Raw genomic sequence first — 25,108 nt, forward strand, 5'->3', positions numbered from 1 at the left:
ACCGCGACTAGTCGACATCGACTCGACTATTATCATGATGTAGTCGACCTTAAAAAATATGTAGTCGTTCAACCCCTAGTGAGCATCCTTTTCAAATCTCTTCCTGATGCTCTGGAGGCACTGCTCTGCAACACAGATGCTATTTGGCAAGCTTGGGCTTTCACTCCTGAAAGGTAAGTCATTAATAATAATGACTTCCAACAAGTTTTGTTGAGCTATTAACAATGTGTATGAAATCAGATCCTCTCTGAAAATTTCAGTTTTCTCATCTTATGATCTTTCATTAAAGTCATGATTGTACTGTTTTACCAGCATTTCTTTAAGATGCTCAACAGAGACCCTGTTGGCTGTTACAGCAGTGCACACATCTTTATTTCTGCTGTTGCTTCCAGTGTGCTGAGGACCATTTATGACCCAGCTAACTTTGCTTTTCACAGCATAAGGCCCACCATCCACACTGTTTATTATCTCCCAGGGCTCTAAAACATTTGAAGCATCAGTTCCTATCAGTAGTTCCACATTTGCATTGATGTTATAAAGCTTAACAGGTCTAAGATGAGGCCACTGATCAATGTCTTTTTGCCGGGGAATATTCAGTGTAGAAACCGGCATGGTACTTTGAGTCAAAACATCTGGCAGCTCTATGAAGTCATTTGTTCCCAAACCAGACAAAACTTCTACATTAACAATCTTATTTTGACTCATTGTTCTCAGCAGAAAATTTGTCATTTTGCCCTTTAAGTTCAGGCTTTTTGCCAGGGTTTCTGTACAGAATGTACCTGAACTTCCTGGATCAAGAAATGCACAAGTTTGTACAACTTTATTGCTCTTTTTGATTTTTAACTTTAACTGCAACAATAGAAAAAATAGCATCATCATCATGACCAGCCCCAATGTCCCCACATGTCTGAGTGGTTGCAGTTGAGAAGTTGACATGAGACCTTGTTGTCTGTTGGGTTTGTTCTGAAGAGGCTCTTGGCTCCTTTTCCTCTATCTGAAGAAGCCCTTGGTGCTTTTGGTGACACACATTGTAATCCAAACAACTCCTGCAGTCTTTGCTTGACCAACTTTCAGGCAACCAAAACAAATCCCCTTTTGTTTAATGAACGTCAACTTTTTTTTTTAAAGGAAGATTTTCTTTTAAAAATATAAAAAAAGAATTTTAGTTTTGCACATAATGTTTGCTTCTTTTTTTAAAACATTAGATGAGTGGGTTATTAATTGTTTCACTGACCACCTTCCAGTTTTTATTTTATATGACAATAATTGACTAATGTATATATGGGTATATATACCCAAAACAAAAGCGTATTAGGAGAGGAAGGAATAATTGTTTTTAAAAATGAATTAATGGCATTAAGAATGGTATGAAATTTATAATGAAAAAAATGTAAATAAGGCATAAAATAAATGGACATATTTAATTCATTATACAACAAGCACTGTCCTATTAAAGAATATAAAAAGACACAGGTATATAAAAATACTCCATAGTTAACCAAAGGTCTGAGAAATGCCTTTAAAAATAAAGACCTACTGTACAGGAAATTAAAACTAAAACAGAGAACAGAACATGCACAAGATATTTTATTCTTGTATCTTTTATAATTAACTAATATAAGATTACAATAAAAGGATTACTATAAAAATAAGTTAGAGAATAAAAACAATAACAAGGGAATCTGGAATGTATTAAACATCATTCCAGACATACTTTACCAAAATATTTCCTCATATGATATTGAAAACTATATTGGCAAATAAGTTTAATCAGTTTTTTGTAGAGACTGACTTTAGAGGTCGGTCTTGAGTTAGTGAAAAATATCTCACACCCAGGGTTGAATGAAGAGTATGAAGTAGTAGAATCACCACTCAATGTTGATTAATGCTTTCAATTCAACTTGGTACATTTCCCAATCTGATGAAAATGGCAAAAGTCATCCCAATACACAAAACTGTGAGCAAACACAGCTTTGCAAACTATAGACCTGTCTCACTTTTGCTGCAATTTCCAAAACAGTTTAGAAAAACTCTACAATAACCAAGTACTATCCAAGAGTCAATAAGGCTTTCAGGCAAATAGAACAACGTCACAAGCAACAATAGAATCGGTTGAAGGAATCACTGATGCAGTAGACAATATTGCATATACTATCAGTCATATATTATTCAATAAACTAGAAAAATATGGTATAAGGGGACTGGTATTAGATTGTGTAAAGAGTTATTTAACAGTTTCTATAGCTGGGCAATCACTGTTGAGTGATCCTGGTTGGATGCCTTTTCTTATGTGGTCATAGTTTGATGTCAGCTAAGCACTGCCCCCAGAGAACAGGAAGTGACTGTTTTTACTTGAAAAGTTCCACCTCCCATAACACCCTTAACCTAATCAATATAATCTTGTGTCAGATGGCAGAAAACTAGTTGGTGTCACTTGCTTTAAAGCACAAAAATTTTTTGGTGGAGGGCGTGGCCACAGGTGATGCCGGTGCCATACGTTTGGCTCCAAATTCCAGACATTTCATCTGAGCTGCACCAAACTCGCTGTGATCGATCCTTGCCCACCCCCCAAGGATGGTCCAGTATTGCAGTCCAATATTTGGTGGCCGTGGCTTAATTCCTTTAAAATTCCTTTTAAAGAAATCTTTAAAAAAATTTCCCAAAAGCCATGCCTTTACGGTCAAACATGAAATTTGGTGCACTTGTACATCTTCAAAGGCCATAAAAAACATCTCTGGGAGTCATGGTCTAAACCCAACAGGAAGTTGGCCATTTTGGATCGTCCTATAGCTTTTGAGATTAAAATCAGTCAGCACAGTCTTGAGGCATTGAAGGTTAAAAGTTATCAAATATTTTTTTAACATCAAAGCGTGTGGGTGTGGCCAAACCTCAAATCTGACCATTCCCTATGAAGTATCCAGGTTTACTGATATGAATGAATTAAAGTTCTTGGGCGCTCGGGCCCCCAGCAGAAGACTTGAGCTGTGAATTGCAATAAACTCAGGTGAGCATCCCCGATGCTGATTAGGGATGTCTTCCCCCCAGGGCCTGTACGCAGGTGGTGGAGGTTGGAGAAAGGATGGCAGCCTGGAGAGCCGGGAGAATGCAGGTGGAGAAGGGGTGGAGGTGGGTTGAGCGCAGCTGGAAAGCGAATGATGTCATGGATGGATAAGGATCCTTATAAGCAGGAGCTTGATTGGTGATTGGACGAGGCGGGTCATTTTCAGGTGCTGAGGTTGGTGGCGGTGAGCGTGACGCGGCAATTGAATGATGCAGGTGAGACTGAACAGTCTTTCAGTTTGAATTTGCGCCAAGGCTTCATTTCCACAGGTCACCATCATCCCTGTGCTACCCCAGTGTTTTTCTGACTGCCTGCTAGCCTGGTGTTGGCTTCCCCTACTCGAACTCACACACACCTGAATCGCTAATTCCCCCTCTTTGTCCACTGCTGAATCTGCTCCAGTGGTCAAAATTTGTGTGGTAATTATTATATCGGTTAGTTTGACATGTTTCTGAATGGGTTTATGTGCTTTTTAGCTTTTGTTTTCATAGTTTTTTTGACCCACCCCGTCTCGAATCCGCTCACTTTTCTTGGACTCCGGTTAGCTGAAATGGCGCTATTTATAATCTTGGAGGGGAGGGGAGGGCCAAGGAGGACTGAGGAATTTCATTAGATAAGCCCAATTTCCATCAATAAAATCAACCAATTGGCTGTTGCAGTTGATACAAATTATATTTAATATACTTTTTTTTTAGGGCCGCCAGACATGAACAATATGTGCCTCAGTCTGTACTCCAGACAGTCAGTCCTCCCCTGGACAGAAGTTCAAACTGAATTTAGTTTTTTTTTTCTGTTCAAATTGTCAACCCGCCACGGTGGCAGGTGCATTGCTCCAATTTACACACCACTTCATACTTTTACTCGCATTTGGCCAGTGGTGGGTGCTAATTTCCACCCCTGAGTACAGTTATTGTACTATGTGTATACCTCTGAATTTAACTAAGCTAAAAAAATATTTTCCATTTCACCTGTTTAGAAAAATATAAATGTTGGTAATGCCATCTATTTCAAAACAGGCAGCTTACAAATTTGTTCTTCTTCTAGTGTGACACTGAGAACGACAACCTCAGAAGAGTAACTGATATCCTCAGAACGCAATGGAGCACAACTGACAGTAAGTCCACTGTCCTTAAGTGTAGATGTCATGAAAAAAAACACTTTAACAATAGTGTGGGTAAGAAGAAGAAACAAATTTATTAACACCATGGGAGGCTAAAACAAACATATAGAGTCTGTCAAATCTGCTTTTAGTGATTCTGGCTGTCTGGTTCTGGTCATAGCTCTTGTGACAGCAGGTTGTCACTGTATGTGTGAAATTGTGGCTTGCTATAAACCAATGATGTTGTAGAGATCAACACAGATGGTCTTGTCATTTGCCTTTGCTAAGAAAAGAGAATAGTTTGTTTGATGTTAAAGAGGACAGTTTTGATTCTAATAAGTTCTTGGTTGGGAAAGTTAAACGAAAGCCCCTTTTGCACTGCAGGGCCAGGCCAGGCCAACCTGGGTTCAAACCTGGTTTCTGTGTTTGAAAATTAAAATACATAATTTTACAACTTTCTGGTCTGCATGAACCTGAATATACACCCATTGATGCTTAATCAGATTTCTTGGTTTTAATGTTGATCTGACTGCTACACTGCAGACTGGATTTACAAGCGCCACTTCAGACAAAGTTTTGGTACCAGGGAGCATATAAATTATCAAAAGGGGCCAAGACTCTCTGAACGAGGGGTTTTCCTTATCTTGCTTTGTTCCAAGCGGGGGGATTTATGAAAGATGGTTCAGGTGCACCAAGCGCGAGTCTAGGTCAGAGGTGATACATAGATAATTTAGGCTGCGTTCACACTGCAGCCTGAAGTGACCCAATTCCGATTTTTTGTCAAATCCGATTTTTTTGCCAGGGCCGTTCACACTGCCACACATATGCAACTTGTATGTGTTCTGCAGTCTGAACGGGCAAACAACCTGAAAGTGTCCTGCATGCACAGTAGCGTCAGCGTTTTCAGTGTTCTGCCAACCACCATAAAAGGAAGAAGTGCTCAGTGTTTGCAGAAGTAAACATGGTGCTAATGGTGGAGCATAGCTTACATATTTGAAGTTGTTGTCCAACCGGAGCAGCATATTAACAATTTAATCCTCATTATAGTCCGTCATGGTTGTAGTTTTTCTACCCGCTTGCGCGTATCAGGATGCAGAATAGTGACGTTTGTTGAGTATCAGTGATGTTCAGTTCGGATGAATGTGACCTGAATGTTGGATTGCATTTGAATCGGATACGTATCGGATATGGAAATGGCCTGGGTTGCATTCGAAAAGAATCTGACCTGTTCTGTTCAGACTGTCATGAAAAGATCAGATACAGGTTGCATTACGTCAAAACAATTGGAATTGGGTCACTTCAGCCTCCAGTGTGAACGCAGGCTTTGTTAATTTAGTTAGTCAGTGTAAAGCTGAGATATTTTTTTTTCTTTGCTGATTAGCGGGTGCAGAAGGAGTCTGCCTGCCTGCCTGGGCCGGGGTCTTGCAGTGCTAAAAGGCCTAAAGATTAGACCCGAGCCTCAAGGATCCATCACCAGCTGTTTTATGGCTGTAGAGTAATGTCTGTTTGAGACTAGATGATCAATTTTATGACAAGATTATTCAGGTAATATAAAGGAGGGTGATGACGCTTTATAAAATTTTCCATATCAACCTGCAAATAACTAAATTTGAATCTTTGTTTTTTGTATGATTATAGGTGTTGCTTAAAGAAAAGGTTTAAAATCTTTGTAGCTCCTCATTACCAGCTGTGTCCTATGTGATATCTTGAGATGCTTTTCCACTAGAGCTCCTCTAATCGGTCCGCCTCGCCAAATTCATTTTCCATTAGCAGATCCAGCATGGCTCTGCCTGACTGTTTTCAGATTTTCTTACCTACTTCAGGATTAGAACTTGCAGACCCAAGCCAGATACAGCACCAAAGTGACTTGACAGCTAACCGCATTCACTGATTGACTCGTGATTTACGTCATTGAAAACTCCAAACATATACCGTAATTTAACTGTGGACTGCGGTTTAACATGCTGTCTGCTACCAGAGAGCTGCTCAGTGTAGAGGAGTGTAATTATGAGTTTAATCACACTCAGCACCAGGAACACTTTAAATTTTGGAGCAGAATGACTGATTTAGCTGCACAGCTAGCAGCTCATCTCTCTGAAGAACTGACAGTAATAAAAAGAGAAACGGTTCAGTTGTGGTCAGCTTTCTGTCAGAGCTGCAGTTTAGTGGAGACAGTGGGAAACACCTGAACTAAATAATATTAGCTTGTGATGTGAATTTTATTTTTTCTACTAATTTTTTTTTTTAAAGTTCAGGTGTGGATATTTGTGTATATCTTTTGACTGCATTACCTGAATCTAAAAGGTTGCACATTTGAAAAAAAATAAAGTACCAGAATGTGATTATATTTATGTACGACGAAATAATCAGCAGTCTTTATCATTATGTTTGGGCTAGCAATTAATTTCTATAAGACAAAATGAAATATCTGGGTTTATTTGAGTCCATCAGAACCAGAACCTGGAGGTTTCTCCATTGCTGAGTGTTGCTGCAAACATCAGCAGAGAGTTGAGCACAGCTGCTGCTGCTGCTCACATCCCATCAACAATAGTGAGGAACAGAGAATCATGGAAAAGCTCACTACCTGGGTTAGAACCGAACCGCACATTAACTGGTTAGGGAGCGAATTGCTACTGGAAAAGCAGCTTTAGTTTGTTTTCAAAGCCTGGTCCTTACGGCTCACTGCCTCAATGTTTCCCTGCTCTAACACACCTGTTTCAGATGATTGCAGTTCAGCAAAAGCTCGTTAATCAGCCATCAATTGAAATTATGTGCTTTGAAGCAGGAAAATACATAAAATATGCAGTGCAGGTTGCCTTGAGGAGCAGGGTTGGAAAAACAACTCTTAAAAAGCCAAGCTTGCATGAATCATGATCAGACTTTTCAAGTCATTTGTGGAAATAGCTGTAATGACACTGGGGTTTAGTTTAAAATTGCATTTCACCTACTCATGCTTTATTTTTCATGACAGATTTCACAAGTGTCACAAACCACTTTGAGCACCTGTATAAAGTGAGCTTTGACAACGTGTCAGTGTATCTGCAGAAAAAGCAGCAGCGGATTGAAGAGCATCAGCTGAAGAGGACAAAAGGCCAGAAAACAAAATGCACCAAGAAGTCAAAGAAGAAACCTGATGAAGTTTTGACTCAGCCTTCTACTTAAGTGAAAAGTAAAGAGAATCATTCAGGTTTTGTACTTTGAATGTGTGCGCCTTGCCAGTTTTATTCAGTGGTTTATTTTTCATATTTAAGATGAAACAAAATTAAACCTTTTTTCTGTTTGGCATAGTCATTGAAAGAAACCTGTTTGCCAGTATGAGCCACATACATTCTGTTGAATCATTATTGTATGTTCGGTGCATTTAATTACATTTAATTTTACTCTGGGAATAATAAAGCATATTTTATTTTAAAAATTCCTATGTCAAACCTCAATTCTGTAATGATGCCACATTTTAAAAATTAAAAGTTCACATATTCATTGGAACCTAACCAGAGTTCAGGTCAACAAGGTTTGTAGGTGGACCAGAATAAGCTTCGCATTCACACCTCCCCAAGCGAATCTAGTCAAATGATCTAGAACAAAATACGTTCAGGATGGGACCAAAAAAACTCAGGCCATGCAGGATTTGGATGACATTGAAAAATTACTAGACTTCCTGTCAGAGGAAATTTCTGCTTTCAGGTCCCATCAGAAAATGATCTTGGACTTGGTTGAGGAGGTTAGATCTTTGAAACACCAGAAGGCCAAAAAGGACAAGAGGATAACACCCCTGGATGGGAATGGGAGCAGTTCACGCAGAAGAATAACGTGTTCATCACCGGTCTGTTTGTTAAACCTTGCTCGTACACTTGGACGGTTACAGCGGAGTTATACTGGACCACAGATGATAATTTATGGAATTCCATCGAGCAACAGGTGGCTTCTTTTCTCCTAGCCAGAGGAACAGAGGTTGACAGAAACTGTAGAAGCCTGTCATCCACTGCCCTACGAGGAATAGCAGCAACATACCAGCTATCCCCATCAATCAAATTTTATTTGTATAGCACATTTCAGCAGCAAGGCATTTCAAAGTGCTTTACATCATATCAAACACAGAAACACACTGCAACATAGAATCAACAATCAAAACACGACGTTAAGTCAAGTTCCATCAATAAATTTGTAATTGATTACGTTTCAAATACAATCCTAAACAGGTGGGTTTTTAGTCGACTTTGCATCCATAAAAGATTTACCTGTTACACTCCTACTGTGTTATATGGAACAAAATACCTATTGCTATTTTTATTCCCACTCACGCTCACAATCACACAGTTTAAAACAATGTAGACAGCATTTTAATGGGCTTCTGGCACGAGGCTCCGTACACCTACACTATGAGGTTTATCAGCAGTAAGTATAAAATGGACTTGTTAATGTAAGGGAAGAAGTTGAGAGGTTCAAATGTTTCATGAACTGCTGGTCCTTTTTGTCCGCGTTCCGTTTGGTCGGAACCCAGACAAAAAGGACAAAATGAACATTACTAGGAAAGCTGGATTCCTGAAGAAACAAGGGAAGAGCCAGGCTTCGTGGACCTCCAGTTGCAAGATCTTCCTCAAGCTGAATGGCTCACCAGAGGAGGCAAAGGTACTAGTTGTCAGAGACATCAAGGAGCTGGAGATATTTAATTGATTACTAGCCCTACTGGAGGTGAAATAGACAGTATGAACTCTGTACTGTCTGAATTACATTTAGCACTAATAATTATTCATCATCTGCATTGATAGATAATCTTTTACGATGGTGAATTATGATCAAATAGAATTGAAATCACTTAAGACGGAGTACAAATGTCGGGAAAAGGAGGATGAAATTGATCTGGGCAACAACTTCTACTATGAGATCATCAACAACAGCCGCTATTACTCAGAGGATCAGTACAATATGACATTTTAACCCTAACCCAAACTTCAACAAAATCAAGTATTATCTGAACCAGATCAATCAAACATTTAGTGTTATTGCCATCTCTGAAACGTGGATATGTACCAAAAAGGGAGCTGACTTTGTTCTAGACGGATATGAGTTTAACTATGTAAATAGTTAAACTCATATAACTATGAGTTATATGATAGTTACATGATATAACTATCATATAACTGATGGAGGGGTAGCCATATATGTGAACAAGAATTTAGAGTATAGAATGGTTGAAAAAATGATGAGTGATGAATGATATATTTGATAACAGTATGTATAACAGTGGAACTTTATATGGAAAAGAAAAAGAAAGTAATTATAAGTTGTATTTATAGAACATCAGGGTTCAATTTAATTACCTTTAAGGAGTGATTTGAGGAATGCAGCTTTCACTCAAAGGGTAGTATTTGTTTGTGGGGATTTTAATATCGATTTGTTTAACCCAAATAATCACAAACCAACAAATGAGTTTATTTACGTATGTAATGCACAGCTTGAGTTTGTATCCTAAAATTACTAGACCTAGTAGAATTACTTCTCACAATGCTACATTAATAGGTAACATATTTACAAACCTGATTAAAAACAACATAATAAGTGGACTATTGAGTGATGTCAGCAATCATTTACCAGTTTTTATATGACCGTTGTTGAGCAGGATATTGAAGGTGAAGAGTGAAGACAGAAGACACAATTAATGCATTTAAAGAAGAACATATATTTAAACGAAAAAAAAATCCTTTTTACATGTCCTATTATGTTTTGGGAGACCCCAGTCAATTCTATGAAAAACAATCTTAGTTGAATTAAACTGACTTCAAAACACAATTGATGAGGGGTTTGAATGATTTTGGGCTTAACTAAGTAATAAACACTTGCACAAGCTGTAGCATGCAAAAATTGTGCATTTACTAATTATGCACATTTGTATTCAGCTTCATTAAATGAGATCATTAAATGAAACTGCTTTCATGAATCACCTGCCTGTAGTTCTTTTTTGGTATAAATCCAACCGTTTTGTGTAGGCTCTGAGATTTTAGACCATTAGTTAAAAACAAAAACTGCTTCACGAAGACCAAAAAAAAAAACAACGGACAGGTCAGGTATAAAACTATGGAGAAGTTCAGAACAAGGAAGATTATAAAACAATATTGAAAGTTTTGAGCATCTCACTGAGCATTAATCAGAGGAGCAGCCAAGAGGTAATTTTTGAGAAGCTGCAAAGATTCACAGCTCAGATGGATACATTGACATTCACACTGTAGTGGACTATGCAGCCACCACACACATGGTGGTGGCTGCATAGTGATGAGAACTACTGGGAAGATAGATGATACTAAGAAAGAAAAATACTGGAATAAAGATTGGAACAGTTGTTTATTCTCCAGTAGCACACTGACCTTAAACTTACAACCAATTGCAAAAATGGTTTACATCAAAGAACATGTTATTACAACAAAAGGTGTTTCTGCATTGTATTGACTTAGCAGATAGTGGGTAATATCATTATCCACTACTTGGCAGCATTAAGGACCAGAAGCACTCACAAATCACTGAAATCTTTAAATTCTTGAGATCCCTTTAAAAACTCTAACTTCTAATTTTAATTGCACAGACAGAAAATACACCATAATGTGAAGGACAGTAACAAAACTTAGTTATATTTAGGAGAGTAAAACAACGTTGATTAGGTTATTGTTGTGTTTATAAGTAAGAGCAGAATGGCCTAAGTCAAGGCAAATTCTGCCTAAATCACTTTTATGTTTGCTATACAATCAATGTTGTTTTACTTTATTTGAAAACTTGTTCACACAACTAGTTGAAGTTTCTGTTACAATACAAAATACCAATGTATTTGCTTAAAAAATTGTTTTCTTGATTTCCGAAAACATTCAATATGACCTAGTCTGCCGCAAGGATTTGAAGGTTATGCAGTAGTATTTAAAATGAAGACAAAAATAGTCACCTACCCCAATTGATAAAATAGCACAGTTATGCCCTTTATTTATTTATTTTGTTAACAAAATATTTAATTTGAAACTTATTTCAATTAATTTATTTTATGAGAAAATAATTTTATTCATCTAATTTCCCAATTTTTTACGTTTTGAGCCATTAATTTTAGTCTTGTGGAAGTTAAGTTTGTTCCATGAATTTTTTGCCTATTCAGAATTTTGTATGTGCATGTTTACATATGATAAATAAATGCTTATTAAACATATAAATTGTACATTAATCCATTCAGAAATTGAATATAAATCAAACCAGATAGAGACCAATTAAGTAAACTATTAGACTGTTAACGGAAATTGGAACTTGAAGCTGGGATTGACGTCATGTCCGAGTTCCAGTTAGCATAGTCAGAGAAGTCGTTATAAAATGGGAATTCCCAATTAGCCATTGTTCATAAAGCAATCACTTTTCACATGTACACCAACATCTCTTTTAATTTGTTCATATTAGAGTTGCAGGTGATACATGTAACATTGATTCCAGACACACTCTTGCAAGTGTTTCTCGCTATATTAACATGTTTCCACCACAGCTATTATTCATGGAGCTGCCTTATTGGATCTCAAAGTCGGAGTTTGAAAAATTCCCCGACTTTCAGAGTGAGACTGTCTGAATTCGTTACAATTCGTTACAATGTTACAATTGAATTTTCTGGCTCAGAAAACAGAATTTCCTATTCTCACCACAAATGGAATGCAGCAGTATTGTCAAAACGGGCAACTTTTTGGACTCAAAAAGTTGGGGCCAATAGTCAAAAAGGTTAAGAACCCCTGGCCAATTGTGATAAAAATGAGCAGTTTGGGTTATGGTTTTTTGTTGTTGTTGTTTTTTTAAAGTATAAAATTTAGTCTAAAATGTTATTAATTATATATTAACTATATATATAATATTAGAATTATTAGAACTAATATATAATTATATAATTATTCGCGTAACCGTCTAGAGGGAATTACTTAAAGAAGGGACAGCGTGACATCATGTCTTTATGGAAATTAGTGCCAGTGAAGCCACTCCCTGCTCAGGTGACGTCAGACGAAGCTCGGCAGCTTTCCTCTTGAAGCCTCCGGGGGTGAAGCAGTACACACAGAGACACACGCATCCAACACAACCACCAGGAGGGAGCTCGAGAATTGCGACTGCTCGGCTGTTTTCGCTTTTCGTCTTGGTTTTATTTTATGAGAAATAAAACCAAGAACTCCTCTCAGGCAGGTAAGATTTCAGCTTCTGTAATTTCTCATTTTCCTCCATGTTTGTTGGAGAGGCTTTTTTGTCACGGAGTGCAGAATGTTACTGTCACCTGGGAGCGACTGTAACTTTTCACTGTGGGAAAGGCAGCGCGAGTAGGGAAGAAAGCGGGAGTGAACAGACATCTATTGGATTTCAATCTTTTTAAATCCTCATTGTACTCATACTTTTACACAGAAGCTCTACGTGGCTTCTTTTTCTCGTCTGTCTCTGAGTGGAACCGCTCTAGCCTCTCTAGATCGTAGCGGTGTAAAACTACAGTTTTGCTCGAAAGCAAGGATTCTTATCTTATACTTTTAATCCATCCTTAATTTCAAATGCGCTTCTAAACCATCTTAGGCTCCGGTAAGCTGTAATAAACATACGTAGGGGTGTCACAACCTGATGGTCTCTCTGTATACTAATGGTCTGTCTTTAGCTCAAGTGGGGGTGTGGAGGGGTGCAAGATTGCCATGGCATCCAGAGAAACACAAGACCAATTTTAAGTGATTCAACATCATCATCATCATCATCATCATCATCATCATCATCATCATCTCCGCTATTGTTTGCAACATCTACAACATCCATAACCCACACTCATTTTGGCTCAAAAAGCCCCTCATCATCATCTACGTCCTTGTAGGATTTAGTCCAACATGTGAAATCTCATGAAGTTATTTTGGTTTTACATTCTATAATGTAGTCACCTATGCAAAAATAATGCAATTTTTACTCAGTTTATTCTTTGCTTGGGGAACAAAATGCTTCATTACATTAAAATGCCAGTTGCTCTAAGATTAAAAAAATAATTAAGAATCACAACAATAACTTAAATTCTTGAGCACTTGAGACAACCTCTAAAAACACATGTAACTGCCCATTTTAAACAAGTTAACATCTAATGTCTTCAGCTCTTAGTTGTTACAGGTGGTCACCATAAAGGAAAATAAATGGCAGGTCTGGATTGGCTGTTTTCTAAATGTCAAGTAGCACTGCAATTGTATTTCACATTTCCCAGCTGCATTTTCTTTAAAATATTTTAAAAACACTCTAGTAAAAATCTGAAAATAGTCAATTTTCCCACAAACATTCAACAGTTATTTTTCACAGAAAAATCAACAAATACTGAACCCTGAGTAGACAGGGGTCCACTATAATATTGTTGTAAAAATATTTGCCAAAAAATGCATTTGGTAAAAAAAAAAAAAAAGGAAAGTGATTTGTTTTTTCATTAATACTAGAGGTGCACAAATTAATTACCGAGAGACTGGAATTGACTAATTACTCCTTGATTAGCCTTGATTGGTGATTGACAGATCAAATATTGACCATTCAGAATTATTTTCTTATTTATTAAAACTAGGTACTCCAACCATTTTTGTCTACAACTGACAGCATATAACTTGATTCATTTTTATAGTAATATTTGAATAAATATTTGATACAATGTGCAACCTTACACCAATTTATCAATATATTGTTACTGCAAAATCAGCATTCATAGTATGGCAAGGGACTGTTTAGAATAAAGTAATTGTTGACTGTTGTACTCTTGGTGTCATGTGTTCACATGCTGCAAGCCATTTTAATATTTGACCTTTGAGAGCCAGGTGATGGACATCCACATCTGACTTGGACCACAGTCTACCTAATATGCTAAACTTTTAATTGTCTCTCTGCATCATTACTCAAATATCAGCTCATTAGCAAAGCTCTGTACAGCTGGACTGCATGGTAGAGATGCAGTTTCACAATTTAATGCCAGTATGTAAGACAAGGGACACATCTAAAAGTTGCATAACTTTGGCCTTCAAGGGCAGTTTAAGACCACTGCCAAAGATCGTAGGAAGTAGAAGAGAAAACATTTACAGCATCCTTCTCAGCTCTCTCCTTAACAACTACAACTTTAACAGCAATCTGTCAAGGATGATTATTGCCCTTCATCTTTTATTATAAATAGGACTAAATGAATCAAATGTAAACAATTTACCAGATTTTGTAGCCATTAGCCATGTTTCCATTAATGCGACTCTGCTTATGTTTCCAGATATATCCACAATAGGTGTTTGTGCGTAACATGGATCTGTGAGCTAAACTTGGAATCTAGTCTGAAAGAGAAGATAAGACAGACACTGGTTTGTTTCTTGAATATTCACACTATTATTTAATCTTCCCAAAAATCTGCACCAGCATGATCCTTTGGCTTATTTCCAAAAAACATGCAAATAAGGAAACAAAAAATACTTTTGTGTATGGTTATGAGTCGCCCCAATGAGACCATTGTACCTAAGATCTGCAGTACAGCTTTTTTTCTCTCGTTTTCAACCTCCGGCTCAAAAAACATCTTTGTCCAAGCTTATCATATTTTCACCTTCCTAAAATAATGGCCAAACTGATTTTGGCAAAAAATAATAATGTGGATATAAATACATAATAAGAATCTTGTTTGAATATAAAAGAAAACCTTACTTATAAAAAAATACTCAACACCAAAATATATCTAATAGAAACATAATTTTCCCACATCTGCAACCCCCCACTTCCTGTTTGCATGGCTTTACAAACAATGAATGAAGTATTTAATTTTTTTTCCCTAAAGGAATATCTGGTTCGGGACACATATAACTCTCGCTTACACTGATCTAAATGTTCAAAATTTTGCAGATGTGACTGACTGCAGCTAACTAGTTTCTGTAGCTATAGCTAACTTCTTCTCTGTGTTTCTGAGTAGTCTTCCTTTCCTTGTGTCTAAAATCATCTGGGTTCTGAGTGACAAAACGGACAGAAAATGTTTGTCTTGTTTCATATCCTCCTGAGACCTGGCCCATACACTTACCATACCATTATAGTGGACATTTAGTTGAAGCTTATTTTTTTGTTCCTACTTTGAATTACCCTTTCTAGAGTACTTTTTAGAGCAGTGGTTCTCAAATGGGGGTACGCGTACCCCTGGGGGTACGTGGAGGTACTGCAGGGGGTATGTGAAACTTTCCAAAATATCTTTAAAAAATCAGTAGGCTCCTCGTAATAAAGTCTTGGGAAAAATTATTTTGTAAAAAGTTTGATAAAATATAAATGTGTGTTCATGCACTGAATTTTATATTCAGTATTTAGTTTCAATATCCTTTAAAATAAAACGGACCCCTCCACCAAGTTAGTTTGACCCACGGACCCAGGGCACTCGTCAACGACCTGTCGTTATCATGATTACACTGTAACTATGGAGACATGGCTAAAGCGTAGCAGCAATGCTGCTGAAAGTACAGATAAAGTGAAAAAGAAGGCAAAACCAGAGCCGACGAAGTACAGAACGTACATGGAAAAGTATGTTTTAATGGGATTTACGTCCACGATCTCTGACCCCCCGTCCCCAGGCACTGTGTTTTTTTTGCGGGGAGAAATTAGCCAATGCTAGCATGAAGCCGGCACACCTCCAGCGGCATCTCACCACAAAACATGGATGTCACGTTGGTAAGCCACCAGAGTTCTTCAGGAGAAAACTTTCTGAGTTCAAGTCATCCCAAGCCACACAATGCGAAAACCCTCCACTACATCAGCCAAAGCCCTGGAGGCTTCTTACGCGGTGTCTTTGCTCGTTGCTAAAGCCAAAAAACCGTTCACCATAGCGGAAGACCTACTTCTCCCCGCTGCTGTTGTATTGGCCGAAACTATGCTGGACAAAAAAATCAGCGGATACATTAAAAACTGTGCCTCTGTCTAATGACACCGTTTGCCGCAGAATAGATAACATGGGCACAGACATTGTCGAACAAGTTGTGGGGAAACTTGGCGACTCATTTTCACTGCAGCTGGATGAATCCACAGATGTGAGTGGAAATGCGCAACTTGTTGCATTTGTAAGATACATTGACACGGACAACATCTGTGAACACATCCTATTCTGCAAAGAAATGGAGGGGCGAACAACCGGAGAGGACATTTTTAATGTCGTTAACATGTTTTTCACTGAAAACGCTATCAGCTGGAAATCCTGCAGCAGCGTCTGCACAGATGCCTGTGGTGATGGAGGGCATCACCACAGGTTTATCGTGGTGATGGTTTATCGTCAAACCACTTTGTGACAGTCAGCTAAGATGCTCCCTTCTGTTCACAGTGGCCCATCTTCTGGTAGCTGGCGTGGCTTTGGTATTTTTTGGTTCACCATAATGGTTCCAGATGCTGGAAGACCCTTTGAGAAGTTTGCAGAACTTATTCCTCATCATTTTCTGTCAGGATCTGTGTTTTTCTATGTATTTATTTTGAGTTTCCGTGTCTTCTGAGTTTCCATGTTGTCCTGTCTTCCCCTTGATTGTTCCCAGGTGTGTCTCATTGTGTATTTAATGTCACCTGTGTCTCTGTGTCTTCGTCGGGTCCTTGTCGTTACTTGCCGCCCTTGGCGTTTGTCGTTCCGTTCCTGTGTGCCCAGTCTGTTTTTCGTCCCTCGTTTACCGGTTGCTACTGGCGTCGAGCCCTGGCTTCAGCTCAGCCGTGCTGCCCGGCTTTGGGACTCTGGGAAAGCCAAGATAAGCCATGTGTGCTGATATTCTGAAGAAAGTTCTTGTTCATGTGTGATTTTATACTTTTATCATGTTTGAAATAAATAAAAAAATATAAACAATTAAATAAGTAAAAATAAATAAAGTCTTCATTTCTTTGGCAATAGAGTCTAGGGACACCCCTGCAGTTTACAGCCATTTTTGGTTTTCATTCCATGTAGCAAGCAATAGACTTCAATCAGAAATGGATAACTTCTGGTTATTAAATTTATTTTTCAAATTTGACCTCTTCTTGGGCTAATGTGATTCATTAATCACTAATCTGTACATTTTTCTATTTTTTGAATGCGTCATAATTTAAACTGAAATCGTCCTGATGTCCACTACAATGGACATGCGGTGAAATTTAAATGTAAATTTTTTTTTTTTAATAAAATGGTAAGGTGTTCATTTTGGCCTAAATAGGTAGAAAATCACATAAATACAAAAATTGGAAGACACCTTTTTTCTTCGGTTCTCCGGAGGATATAAATCACTGGCCATGAACTTTGAGCTAAGCTTCCAGTTATTTATTGATTTTTTGGGAAGACATCATTCTTTGCCAACTACCATTAAAACAAGAAGAAGCTCGTCAGCTGATCCACAGTAGTACCTAAGCGAAACTCTTCCATACTCAGCTCTGCGTCAGCACGGCTCTCCTTTATGCATACAAAATACTCCCGCCTGGTAAAAAGTGTGGACTAGATAGTGCCTCGCGATGCACATTACGTCATCATTTCATAATATAAAATCCACTGCTTTACCATAAACGAGACAGTATGGCACACCCATTATTGAGCATTCTCTTGTGTTTGTGCAGAGAGTTGGGACGTTTTTGCTGGCGGTTACTATTTGAGCATATTGATTACAGCGCAATAAGTATTTTTTCATTTATTTTCAAATAAAAACAACTTCGCAAAACCAGCAAGTTACTGTTCTTAACTTCTGTTTGTGTCATAACTCTAAACACTGACTTTAATCACTTTAAAGTTTGTATAAACTTTAACATATTTTATCAGGATATTATGAAAGAGCAGCACAAAGAGTAATGATGAAAACTAAATACAGTTTTCAACATTTCTCATATAGAAAAGAAAATCCAATAAGTGTGTCACTCATATGTACTTACCCCACATGCCCAGTCAAAAATAGAGACAAAAACCATTGCAGTTGCAGATGTTTAGGAGTATGTTTCAACCAGCTTTATACAATAATAGACTGAAAATGTGTCTAGTTTTTTCTGAAACAGCCACAGCTCAATCAGATTGGATGGATACCTTTAGAACCCCAGACTGTGAATAGGCTATAGATCAGGTCTTTAACTGGACTCAGAAAACAATGTAAACCGTTCCAATGTGTCTCTGGGTGTATGCTAAGTATCACTGTCTGCTAGAAGCTGTTCAACCTTATGACTTGAATACCAGTTCAAGTCATAAGCAGCTTCTAACGTATATTTTCTTCTGGACTGCCCTAAGTTTAGCTGAACCCATCATCCTGTCAGCTTTAACAAACTTCCCTGCCCCAGCTGAAGAAAAACATCCCCACATCATGATGGTGCCACCACCACTATGTTTCACAGTATAGCTTTTCTCATTGGATGACTTCTGAAGGCTGCACTGAATTTTAATTAGGGGTGTCAGAGTAAAATGCAAACCACACTTTGCAGATTTGTATTAGTGAGACTGTGTGGTTTTACTCAAATAGGAGGAAATGCTTTGTTTGTTGGGAATTGTTTTCTGTGTAATTATAATATTTCTTTTGTCCTCGAATAAGAAGATTTGCGCAGTAAATGTGTTTCAGTTCAGTTAGTTGACAAAGCTACAATAGTTAAAATATGCATGACCTCATCAGATTATAGCAAAATATCCTAATGCACAAACTTCTCAAGGAATAAATTAAAGAAATTACCTTCTTTTACTATCAACTATAGTGATTAAGCTCAGTTATTGTGAAGATTATATTTAATGTGTTTATGATCTGCATATTTGTTGCTTGCTTTGGTAGTTCTGTCTGAGTCCAGTAACCACTCACTAAGGTTTTCAATAACATTCCCACCCTTGATTGTAATGTCAATTTGATCAGTGTATGTCTCTGCCAGGACCGAGTTGCACCTGCATTCTATACTGGGAATATTCCTCAGAGAGTCGGGTTCATATTGACATGATGGCATCACATCCATGAAGTGAATCTCGCAATTGAGATCTGGTGAGTGTGGAGGCCATTTGAGTACATTGAACTCATTGTTGTGTTCAAGAAACCAGTCTGAGATGATTCGCGCATTATGACATGGTGCGTTATCCTGCTGGAAGTAACCATCAGAAGATCTTACACTGTGGTCATAAAGGGGTGGACATGGTCAGCAACAATACTCAAGTAGGATGTGGCGTTGACAAGATGCTCAGTTGGTACTAATGGACCCAAAGTATGCCAGGAAAATATCCCCCACATCATTGCACCACCAAAATCAGCCAGAACCATTGATACAACGCAGGATGGATCCGTGCTCTCATGTTGTTGACACCAAATTCTGACCCTACCATCTGAATGTCGCAGCAGAAATCGAGAGTCATCAGACCAGGCAATGTTTTTCCAATCTTCTGTTGTCTCAATTTTGGTAAGCCTGTGCAAACTGTAGCCTCAGTTTCCTGTTCTTAGCTGACAGGAGTGGCACCCGGTGTGGTCTTCTGCTGCTGTAGCCCATCCGCCTCGAGGTTCGACGTGTTGTGCATTCAAGTTGCTCTTCTGCATATCTCGGTTGTAACAAGTGGTTATTTGAGTTACTGTTCCCGTTCTATCAGCTCCAACCAATCTGGCCATTCTCCTCTGAGCTCTGACATCAACAAGGCAACAAGGCCCCACAGAACTGCCGCTTACTGGATATTTTCTCTTTTTCGGCCCCTTCTTGTAATCCCTAGAGATGGTTGTGTGTGACAATCCCAGTAGATCAGCAGTTTCTGAAACACTCAGATCTGCCCATCTGCCACCAACATCCATGCCATGTTCAAAGTCTCTTAAATCACCTTTGTTCCTCATTCTGATGCTCAGTTTGAACTACAGCAGATCATCTTGGCCATGTCTACGTGCCTAAATGCATTGAGTTGCTGCCATGTGATTATCTGATTCAACATCTGCATTAATGAGCAGTTGGACAGGTGTACCTAATAAAGTGGCCTCTGAGTGTATTTTTAGCATGTAATGCTCTGGCTCCAGGATTGGTTACATGGAATGTGCAGAGTTTTTGATATACCCTTACCGAAAGATAAACCAAAGGAGTACTAAAGAGATTTCTTGGTTGTTTTGGTCTAAGCTGGTGAAACAGGCAAAAGAATAAAATGCTTTTTGGATTATTGGCTCTCCCCGATTTAAACCACATATCGGAACATTGTACTGACACAGTAACACAATAGAAGATTAATGCATGACACTTCATGACTATGTGGAGTCTCACCTAGAACACAGACCACAAAACAGGAAAGGTGAAACAAGTTTTAACAATAGAAACCCTAGGCAGGATCCTAGGATCCTAAAACAGCGCATGCATGTTTTAGGTGTTTCACTTGTGCCACACCTAACTTGAATAAGTGGGTAATTAACAGGCTTTCTGCAGTACTTGATGGCACGCAGAGAAGGTCATGTAATCATTTGAATCAGGTGTTTTGGAACAGAGACAGTTCTGTTGATCAGAAACATTCAGTCACCATTTACTGTGTATTTCTGTGTTGTATTGGAATGATTGTATGTTTATCAGCACCCCAAATCACGCTAGAATGTAAAGCAGTAAAACAACACATAACACCATACCAGAATATTTCTAGTGCTACACATTTCTCCCTGCTCAAGCGTTCTGTTTTACAATAGAATTTAAATGCCTTGCATAGTATTAATACACAAATTACTGCTTAATGTGTAAGTGAGGCTTGTCTAGACGGTCTTGTCAGAAACTTAGTGTCAGGACTCTGCGTTTTTGTGTTTATTTTTCATCTTATTTTGCGTTATGTTTTAGTTTAGCCCTCCATTTTAACATGGTCATTTTAGTTGTATTATTTTGATATAATTTGTTTTGTTAGATTGGTTTTGTTCTTCCTTTAATCTTTTCAGCCCCCTTGTAATATTTCTTGCTATGTTTATTTCTTAGTTATTTTATCTTCCTAGTTTAGGTTATTCTTAGAAGTCTGAGTTTATGTATATCTTTAACAGGGTTTCCCCCAGTGTATTACAAGCCTGGCGGCCTGCCATGTTTTTCTAGCTTCCCACAGGCTAAGCGTTGATTGTTTTTGTTTTTAGGAAAATTATAATTTTAAAAAAAGTCTTATTGATGGGTTGTGAATAAGACTGTCATGACACCATCAGAAACATGACATAACACCTGTCATGAGCATGAGTAAGTCTTCATAAATATTTATGACCGTTGTCAGAAAGTGTCATTCGGTAAATCATAACACTTTTAACACAAAGTTGACATTATTCAAAATGTCTTCGTTATGACAGCTTGACATTAACTAAGAAATCATGATCTGACATAAATTTGTTATAAAAGTATTACTGATTTAACTTTAAAAATGATGTATCTTGATGTTATTAAAGCTAAAGTTTAATCAGTAATACTTTTATAACAAATTTATGTCAGATTATGATTTCTTAGTTAATGTCAAGTTGTCATAACAAAGACATTTTGAATAATGTCAACTTTGTATTAAAAATGTCATGATTTACCGAATGACACTTTATGACAACAGTCATAAATATTCATGAAGACTTACTCATGTTTATAACAGGTGTTATGTCAAGTTTATGACAGTGTCAGGACTCTGTGTTTTATTCACAGCCCATCAAATAAAGTGTTACCAAGAAAAATCACTTAATTTTTAATTGGTTTTTTTAAGTCGGGATGCAAGCTTCTCTGTTACTCTGAACATTTCACTGGCGGAGCAGATTTATTCCTAAAATATAGGTTTATAGAAGATAAGTTTATAGTTTATGCATTTAAAGCCAGAAGCGCGCAGACCAATCACACAGCTGGCGTCTCTCTGCGTTGCCTCCCGCGTTGCTGCTGCTTATTTCTGACGTTTGCCTCAGTGCAGATAGAGCACGCCTCCATTCACTCAAACTGGACACATTCTGACCTGTATGGATATTTACATCAACCCCCTGTGAGGAATTATTTCTCTTTGGAAAACTCCGCATGAAGAAACAATTGTGCAGCGTTTACATCTCAACACGCTTCTCAGCAGCGTGTGGCTCTGTCTTCTGTGTAAAGTTTATTTATGTGGTCCCGGTTGGCCGGAGCATTATTGTTTAACGAACCAGCGCTAACCACTCATCATGCATGTTCAGCCCGGTGAGGAGCTTTCGCGCTCTCCTCGTAGTCACGCATCTCGCTGGTTTTATATCATTTTATTATTATTTCTATTATTATTTTCCGGTTACGCATAGCATCAAACCATACCAAATGCTTTGTCTGCTTAGTCAGCATGGAGAGGTCTGAAAAACTTGTCCATTAAAATGCGAGCAACCAGAACAGTTTCTGTGACTCTTATTAAAAACTCAACAGACACAAAATGGAAGAGCTACAAAGCCACATTAGCAGCATTACATTAAATCTCTTGTTTGTTGCACATCTCTGCGTGCAGTGCAGCGGATTTAACTCATCATGCAGGGCTGGCCGAAGGCTGTATGAGCAGACTTTGACTTAGGGCCCCCTCTTCCTGCTAAAAACATCAGCTTCAGGGTTAGATTTAGTGAAATGTTGGAGAGTGGGAGAGGTTTAATTGGCCAACTTAAAAATAATCAGTTATAATTGCAGTTTACTAATTTGTATTTGTGAACAAACTCAAAGATTAAACTCAGAGCATCAGATTGTAGCTGTGGTAACAAAACAATCTAACTATGAATACTGTTCTTTGAACTTTTATCAAGTAAACTTGCCAGCTCCTTAAAATCTTACATTTAATATTAAACAATTTGCAATCTTTTAACTTATGTATGCTGAAACCATTAAATCAAATTTAGCAGCATTGATAATCTCAATAAACAAATGTTACATTTATCTATCTGTGGTCTTTGGTAAAATATTAGCATTTATTGGGCCCCTGAATCCCTGGGGGATCTAATGAAGCCACTGATGTAATTTGGATTAAACAGAAGTGCAAATAATGGATATTCATTTTAATTGTATTTTTTTGGTTTGTTGTTTTTAAGATTCTATAGTGGTGGGTTTAAATAGCATTTCACTAGCGATGTTTTCCCATTACACCTAATTAGGTGTACTGGGTGTACCCAATAATATTTTTACATTTCTTGTCTACTTAACATCTTTTAATACAAAAACACGGTGCACCGCCTCGGCGCCCCAGCCAAATTTTCTGGGGGAAACCCTGTCTTTATTTATTGATTCTTGCTAAGTTGTTTCTTTAGTCCTTCTAGTCATTCCTTATTTCAACTCCCTCATAGTATGTCTAGTTTTCCTGTCTCACAACCTTAGGTTTAGTTTAGTTATGTCTTCATCCATGCCCATCTTCCTTTAGTAATCCTAATTAGATTATTCATCATGTCCTTCAAGCTCCTCCCATAGAGTTTCTACTTTTTTTTCATTTTGTCACTTTATGTTTAGTTAGTCCTTTTGCCTGAATCTATGTCCATCTCTCTTTAGTGATTTAGTTTAGTTAGGTTATTTCTTTGCTTAGTCTTTTTAGTTGCTCTAGCTCTGTGTTCCTTATTCTTATCTTTAGATCATCCTTATTTCTATTTTTGGTTTCCTCATAGTTTCCCCCTCATATCCTTTTCACTTCCTAGTTATCTTATTGTCTCTATCTTAGTGTCTCAGTAGTAGAATTATTCCTAGATCACTTATGTTACCTCAATCAATCTTTTGTGTTCCCTTGTAGATCCTTGTTGTTTCTCTGTGCCATTTTCTCCCTGCTCCTCAGTCTGGCTCTTGCTTACACCTGCTGTCAATTAAGCTCATCAGTCCTGGTTTTGTCTAGCTCTCTACCTCCCAGTATTTAGGCGTCTCTTCCGCTTCCATTCCTCATCAGATCCTCTTGTACACTTACCCTCAGTCTACTCTGCGTACCTGTTCCTCCCCCCGAGATTCCCGGTTTGATGTACTTTTCATGTTTTGCTGCTACCTTGGATCTTCTAATACCATTTCATTAAATCATCAAACTCAACTGCTGCCTCTGCTTCTCTGCATTTGGGTCCATCTTTCAACAGCCTACATCATGACATTAGTATGACTGTAGTGAGCTTCCTTTGTTAAACAGTTCATTAAGCTGATTGTATGTTGTTTTTACTCCTATGCAAATATGAAAGATTACTGTTGCTATGGCAACTGGTATTTGGTTGAGTTTGGAACATGCTTTGGCGTTTTCAGTGAGACATGGTTTCAAAGTGGATTTTTGTATCTACTTTATTCCTGCATCGCATGATGACACATTGCTGTTGGTAACTTTTGGAGCAACATTTTTACATTTAAACAAACTGACAGAGCAAGTACCAGTAAAAACAAACTTTTATGTCTTAAATGGGATTAATATTGCTGGCTCTGCCTCACCCCATAGTGATCGACTCATTGCAGCTGCGCAGCGCCACCGCATAACTCTGGTTTCACTTGGCCTATTAACACAATTTAAAAACTGGTGTGTAGTTTATAATGTGCACTTTAAGCACAAGTGGAAAGTGACGGCAGAGTCATGCTGCTACGCCGTCACAAACCAGACATGTTAAAAAGACGGTATAAGCCTACGTACCCCTATGGTTTAACGTATCGATACTTGCTGATGAAAAATCGACACCTTGCGAGGGTGGAAAAAATCGATAAATATTGTAGAATCGATATAATTATACAGCCCTAATTATTAACATATTTACTTGCCGTTTTCTTCTAATTTAAATTACTCAGAGGATAATAGTTATGTGTTTAACTATAGTCATTTGTGCTGTAGGTTAAGAATATGGTCAGGAAGAGAAAGACGGTTATAAAAGTATGCAACTAAAATCCTACTTCGTATACTCTTTTCAGAAGCCAAGGATTTCTCTTTTGTCCTTTGTTCTATTCAGTTCAATTTGAGTTTATTTATATATCATCATTTTACAACAAATATAGCCCAATCAATGGTGTAAGGATTGTTTTACATGGGACTGAACTAGACTTTTATTGTTCATCATTTTTACTGACAAGATTAAAAAAAATTCCAGGCTGTTTTTGTTTCA

At 37.8% G+C, this 25,108-nt stretch overlaps 2 protein-coding genes across 4 annotated transcripts in view; both read left to right on the forward strand.

Moving 5' to 3' along the window:
• wdr4 (WD repeat domain 4) overlaps positions 1-7,591 on the forward strand; it is a 55,378-nt gene extending 47,787 nt beyond the window's left edge. The window contains exons 10-12 of one of the 2 annotated variants that reach the window (XM_023336261.1): positions 3,046-3,126; positions 4,106-4,175; positions 7,132-7,591. In XM_023336261.1, coding sequence (XP_023192029.1) covers positions 3,046-3,126; positions 4,106-4,175; positions 7,132-7,322 — 342 coding nt within the window. In that variant the 3' untranslated portion in view covers positions 7,323-7,591. The remainder of the gene's footprint in view (positions 1-3,045; positions 3,127-4,105; positions 4,176-7,131) is intronic. The other variant, XM_005813653.2, reaches the window with a different exon arrangement.
• A 4,593-nt stretch (positions 7,592-12,184) lies between these two features.
• LOC102227822 (SH3 domain-binding protein 4) overlaps positions 12,185-25,108 on the forward strand; it is a 68,564-nt gene continuing 55,640 nt past the window's right edge. For both annotated transcript variants that reach the window (XM_023336904.1, XM_023336903.1), the window contains exon 1: positions 12,185-12,344. The gene's annotated coding sequence lies outside the window, so the exon portion shown is untranslated. The remainder of the gene's footprint in view (positions 12,345-25,108) is intronic.

Source organism: Xiphophorus maculatus, chromosome 7 (assembly GCF_002775205.1).
Source record: "Xiphophorus maculatus strain JP 163 A chromosome 7, X_maculatus-5.0-male, whole genome shotgun sequence".
NCBI lineage: Eukaryota > Metazoa > Chordata > Actinopteri > Cyprinodontiformes > Poeciliidae > Xiphophorus > Xiphophorus maculatus.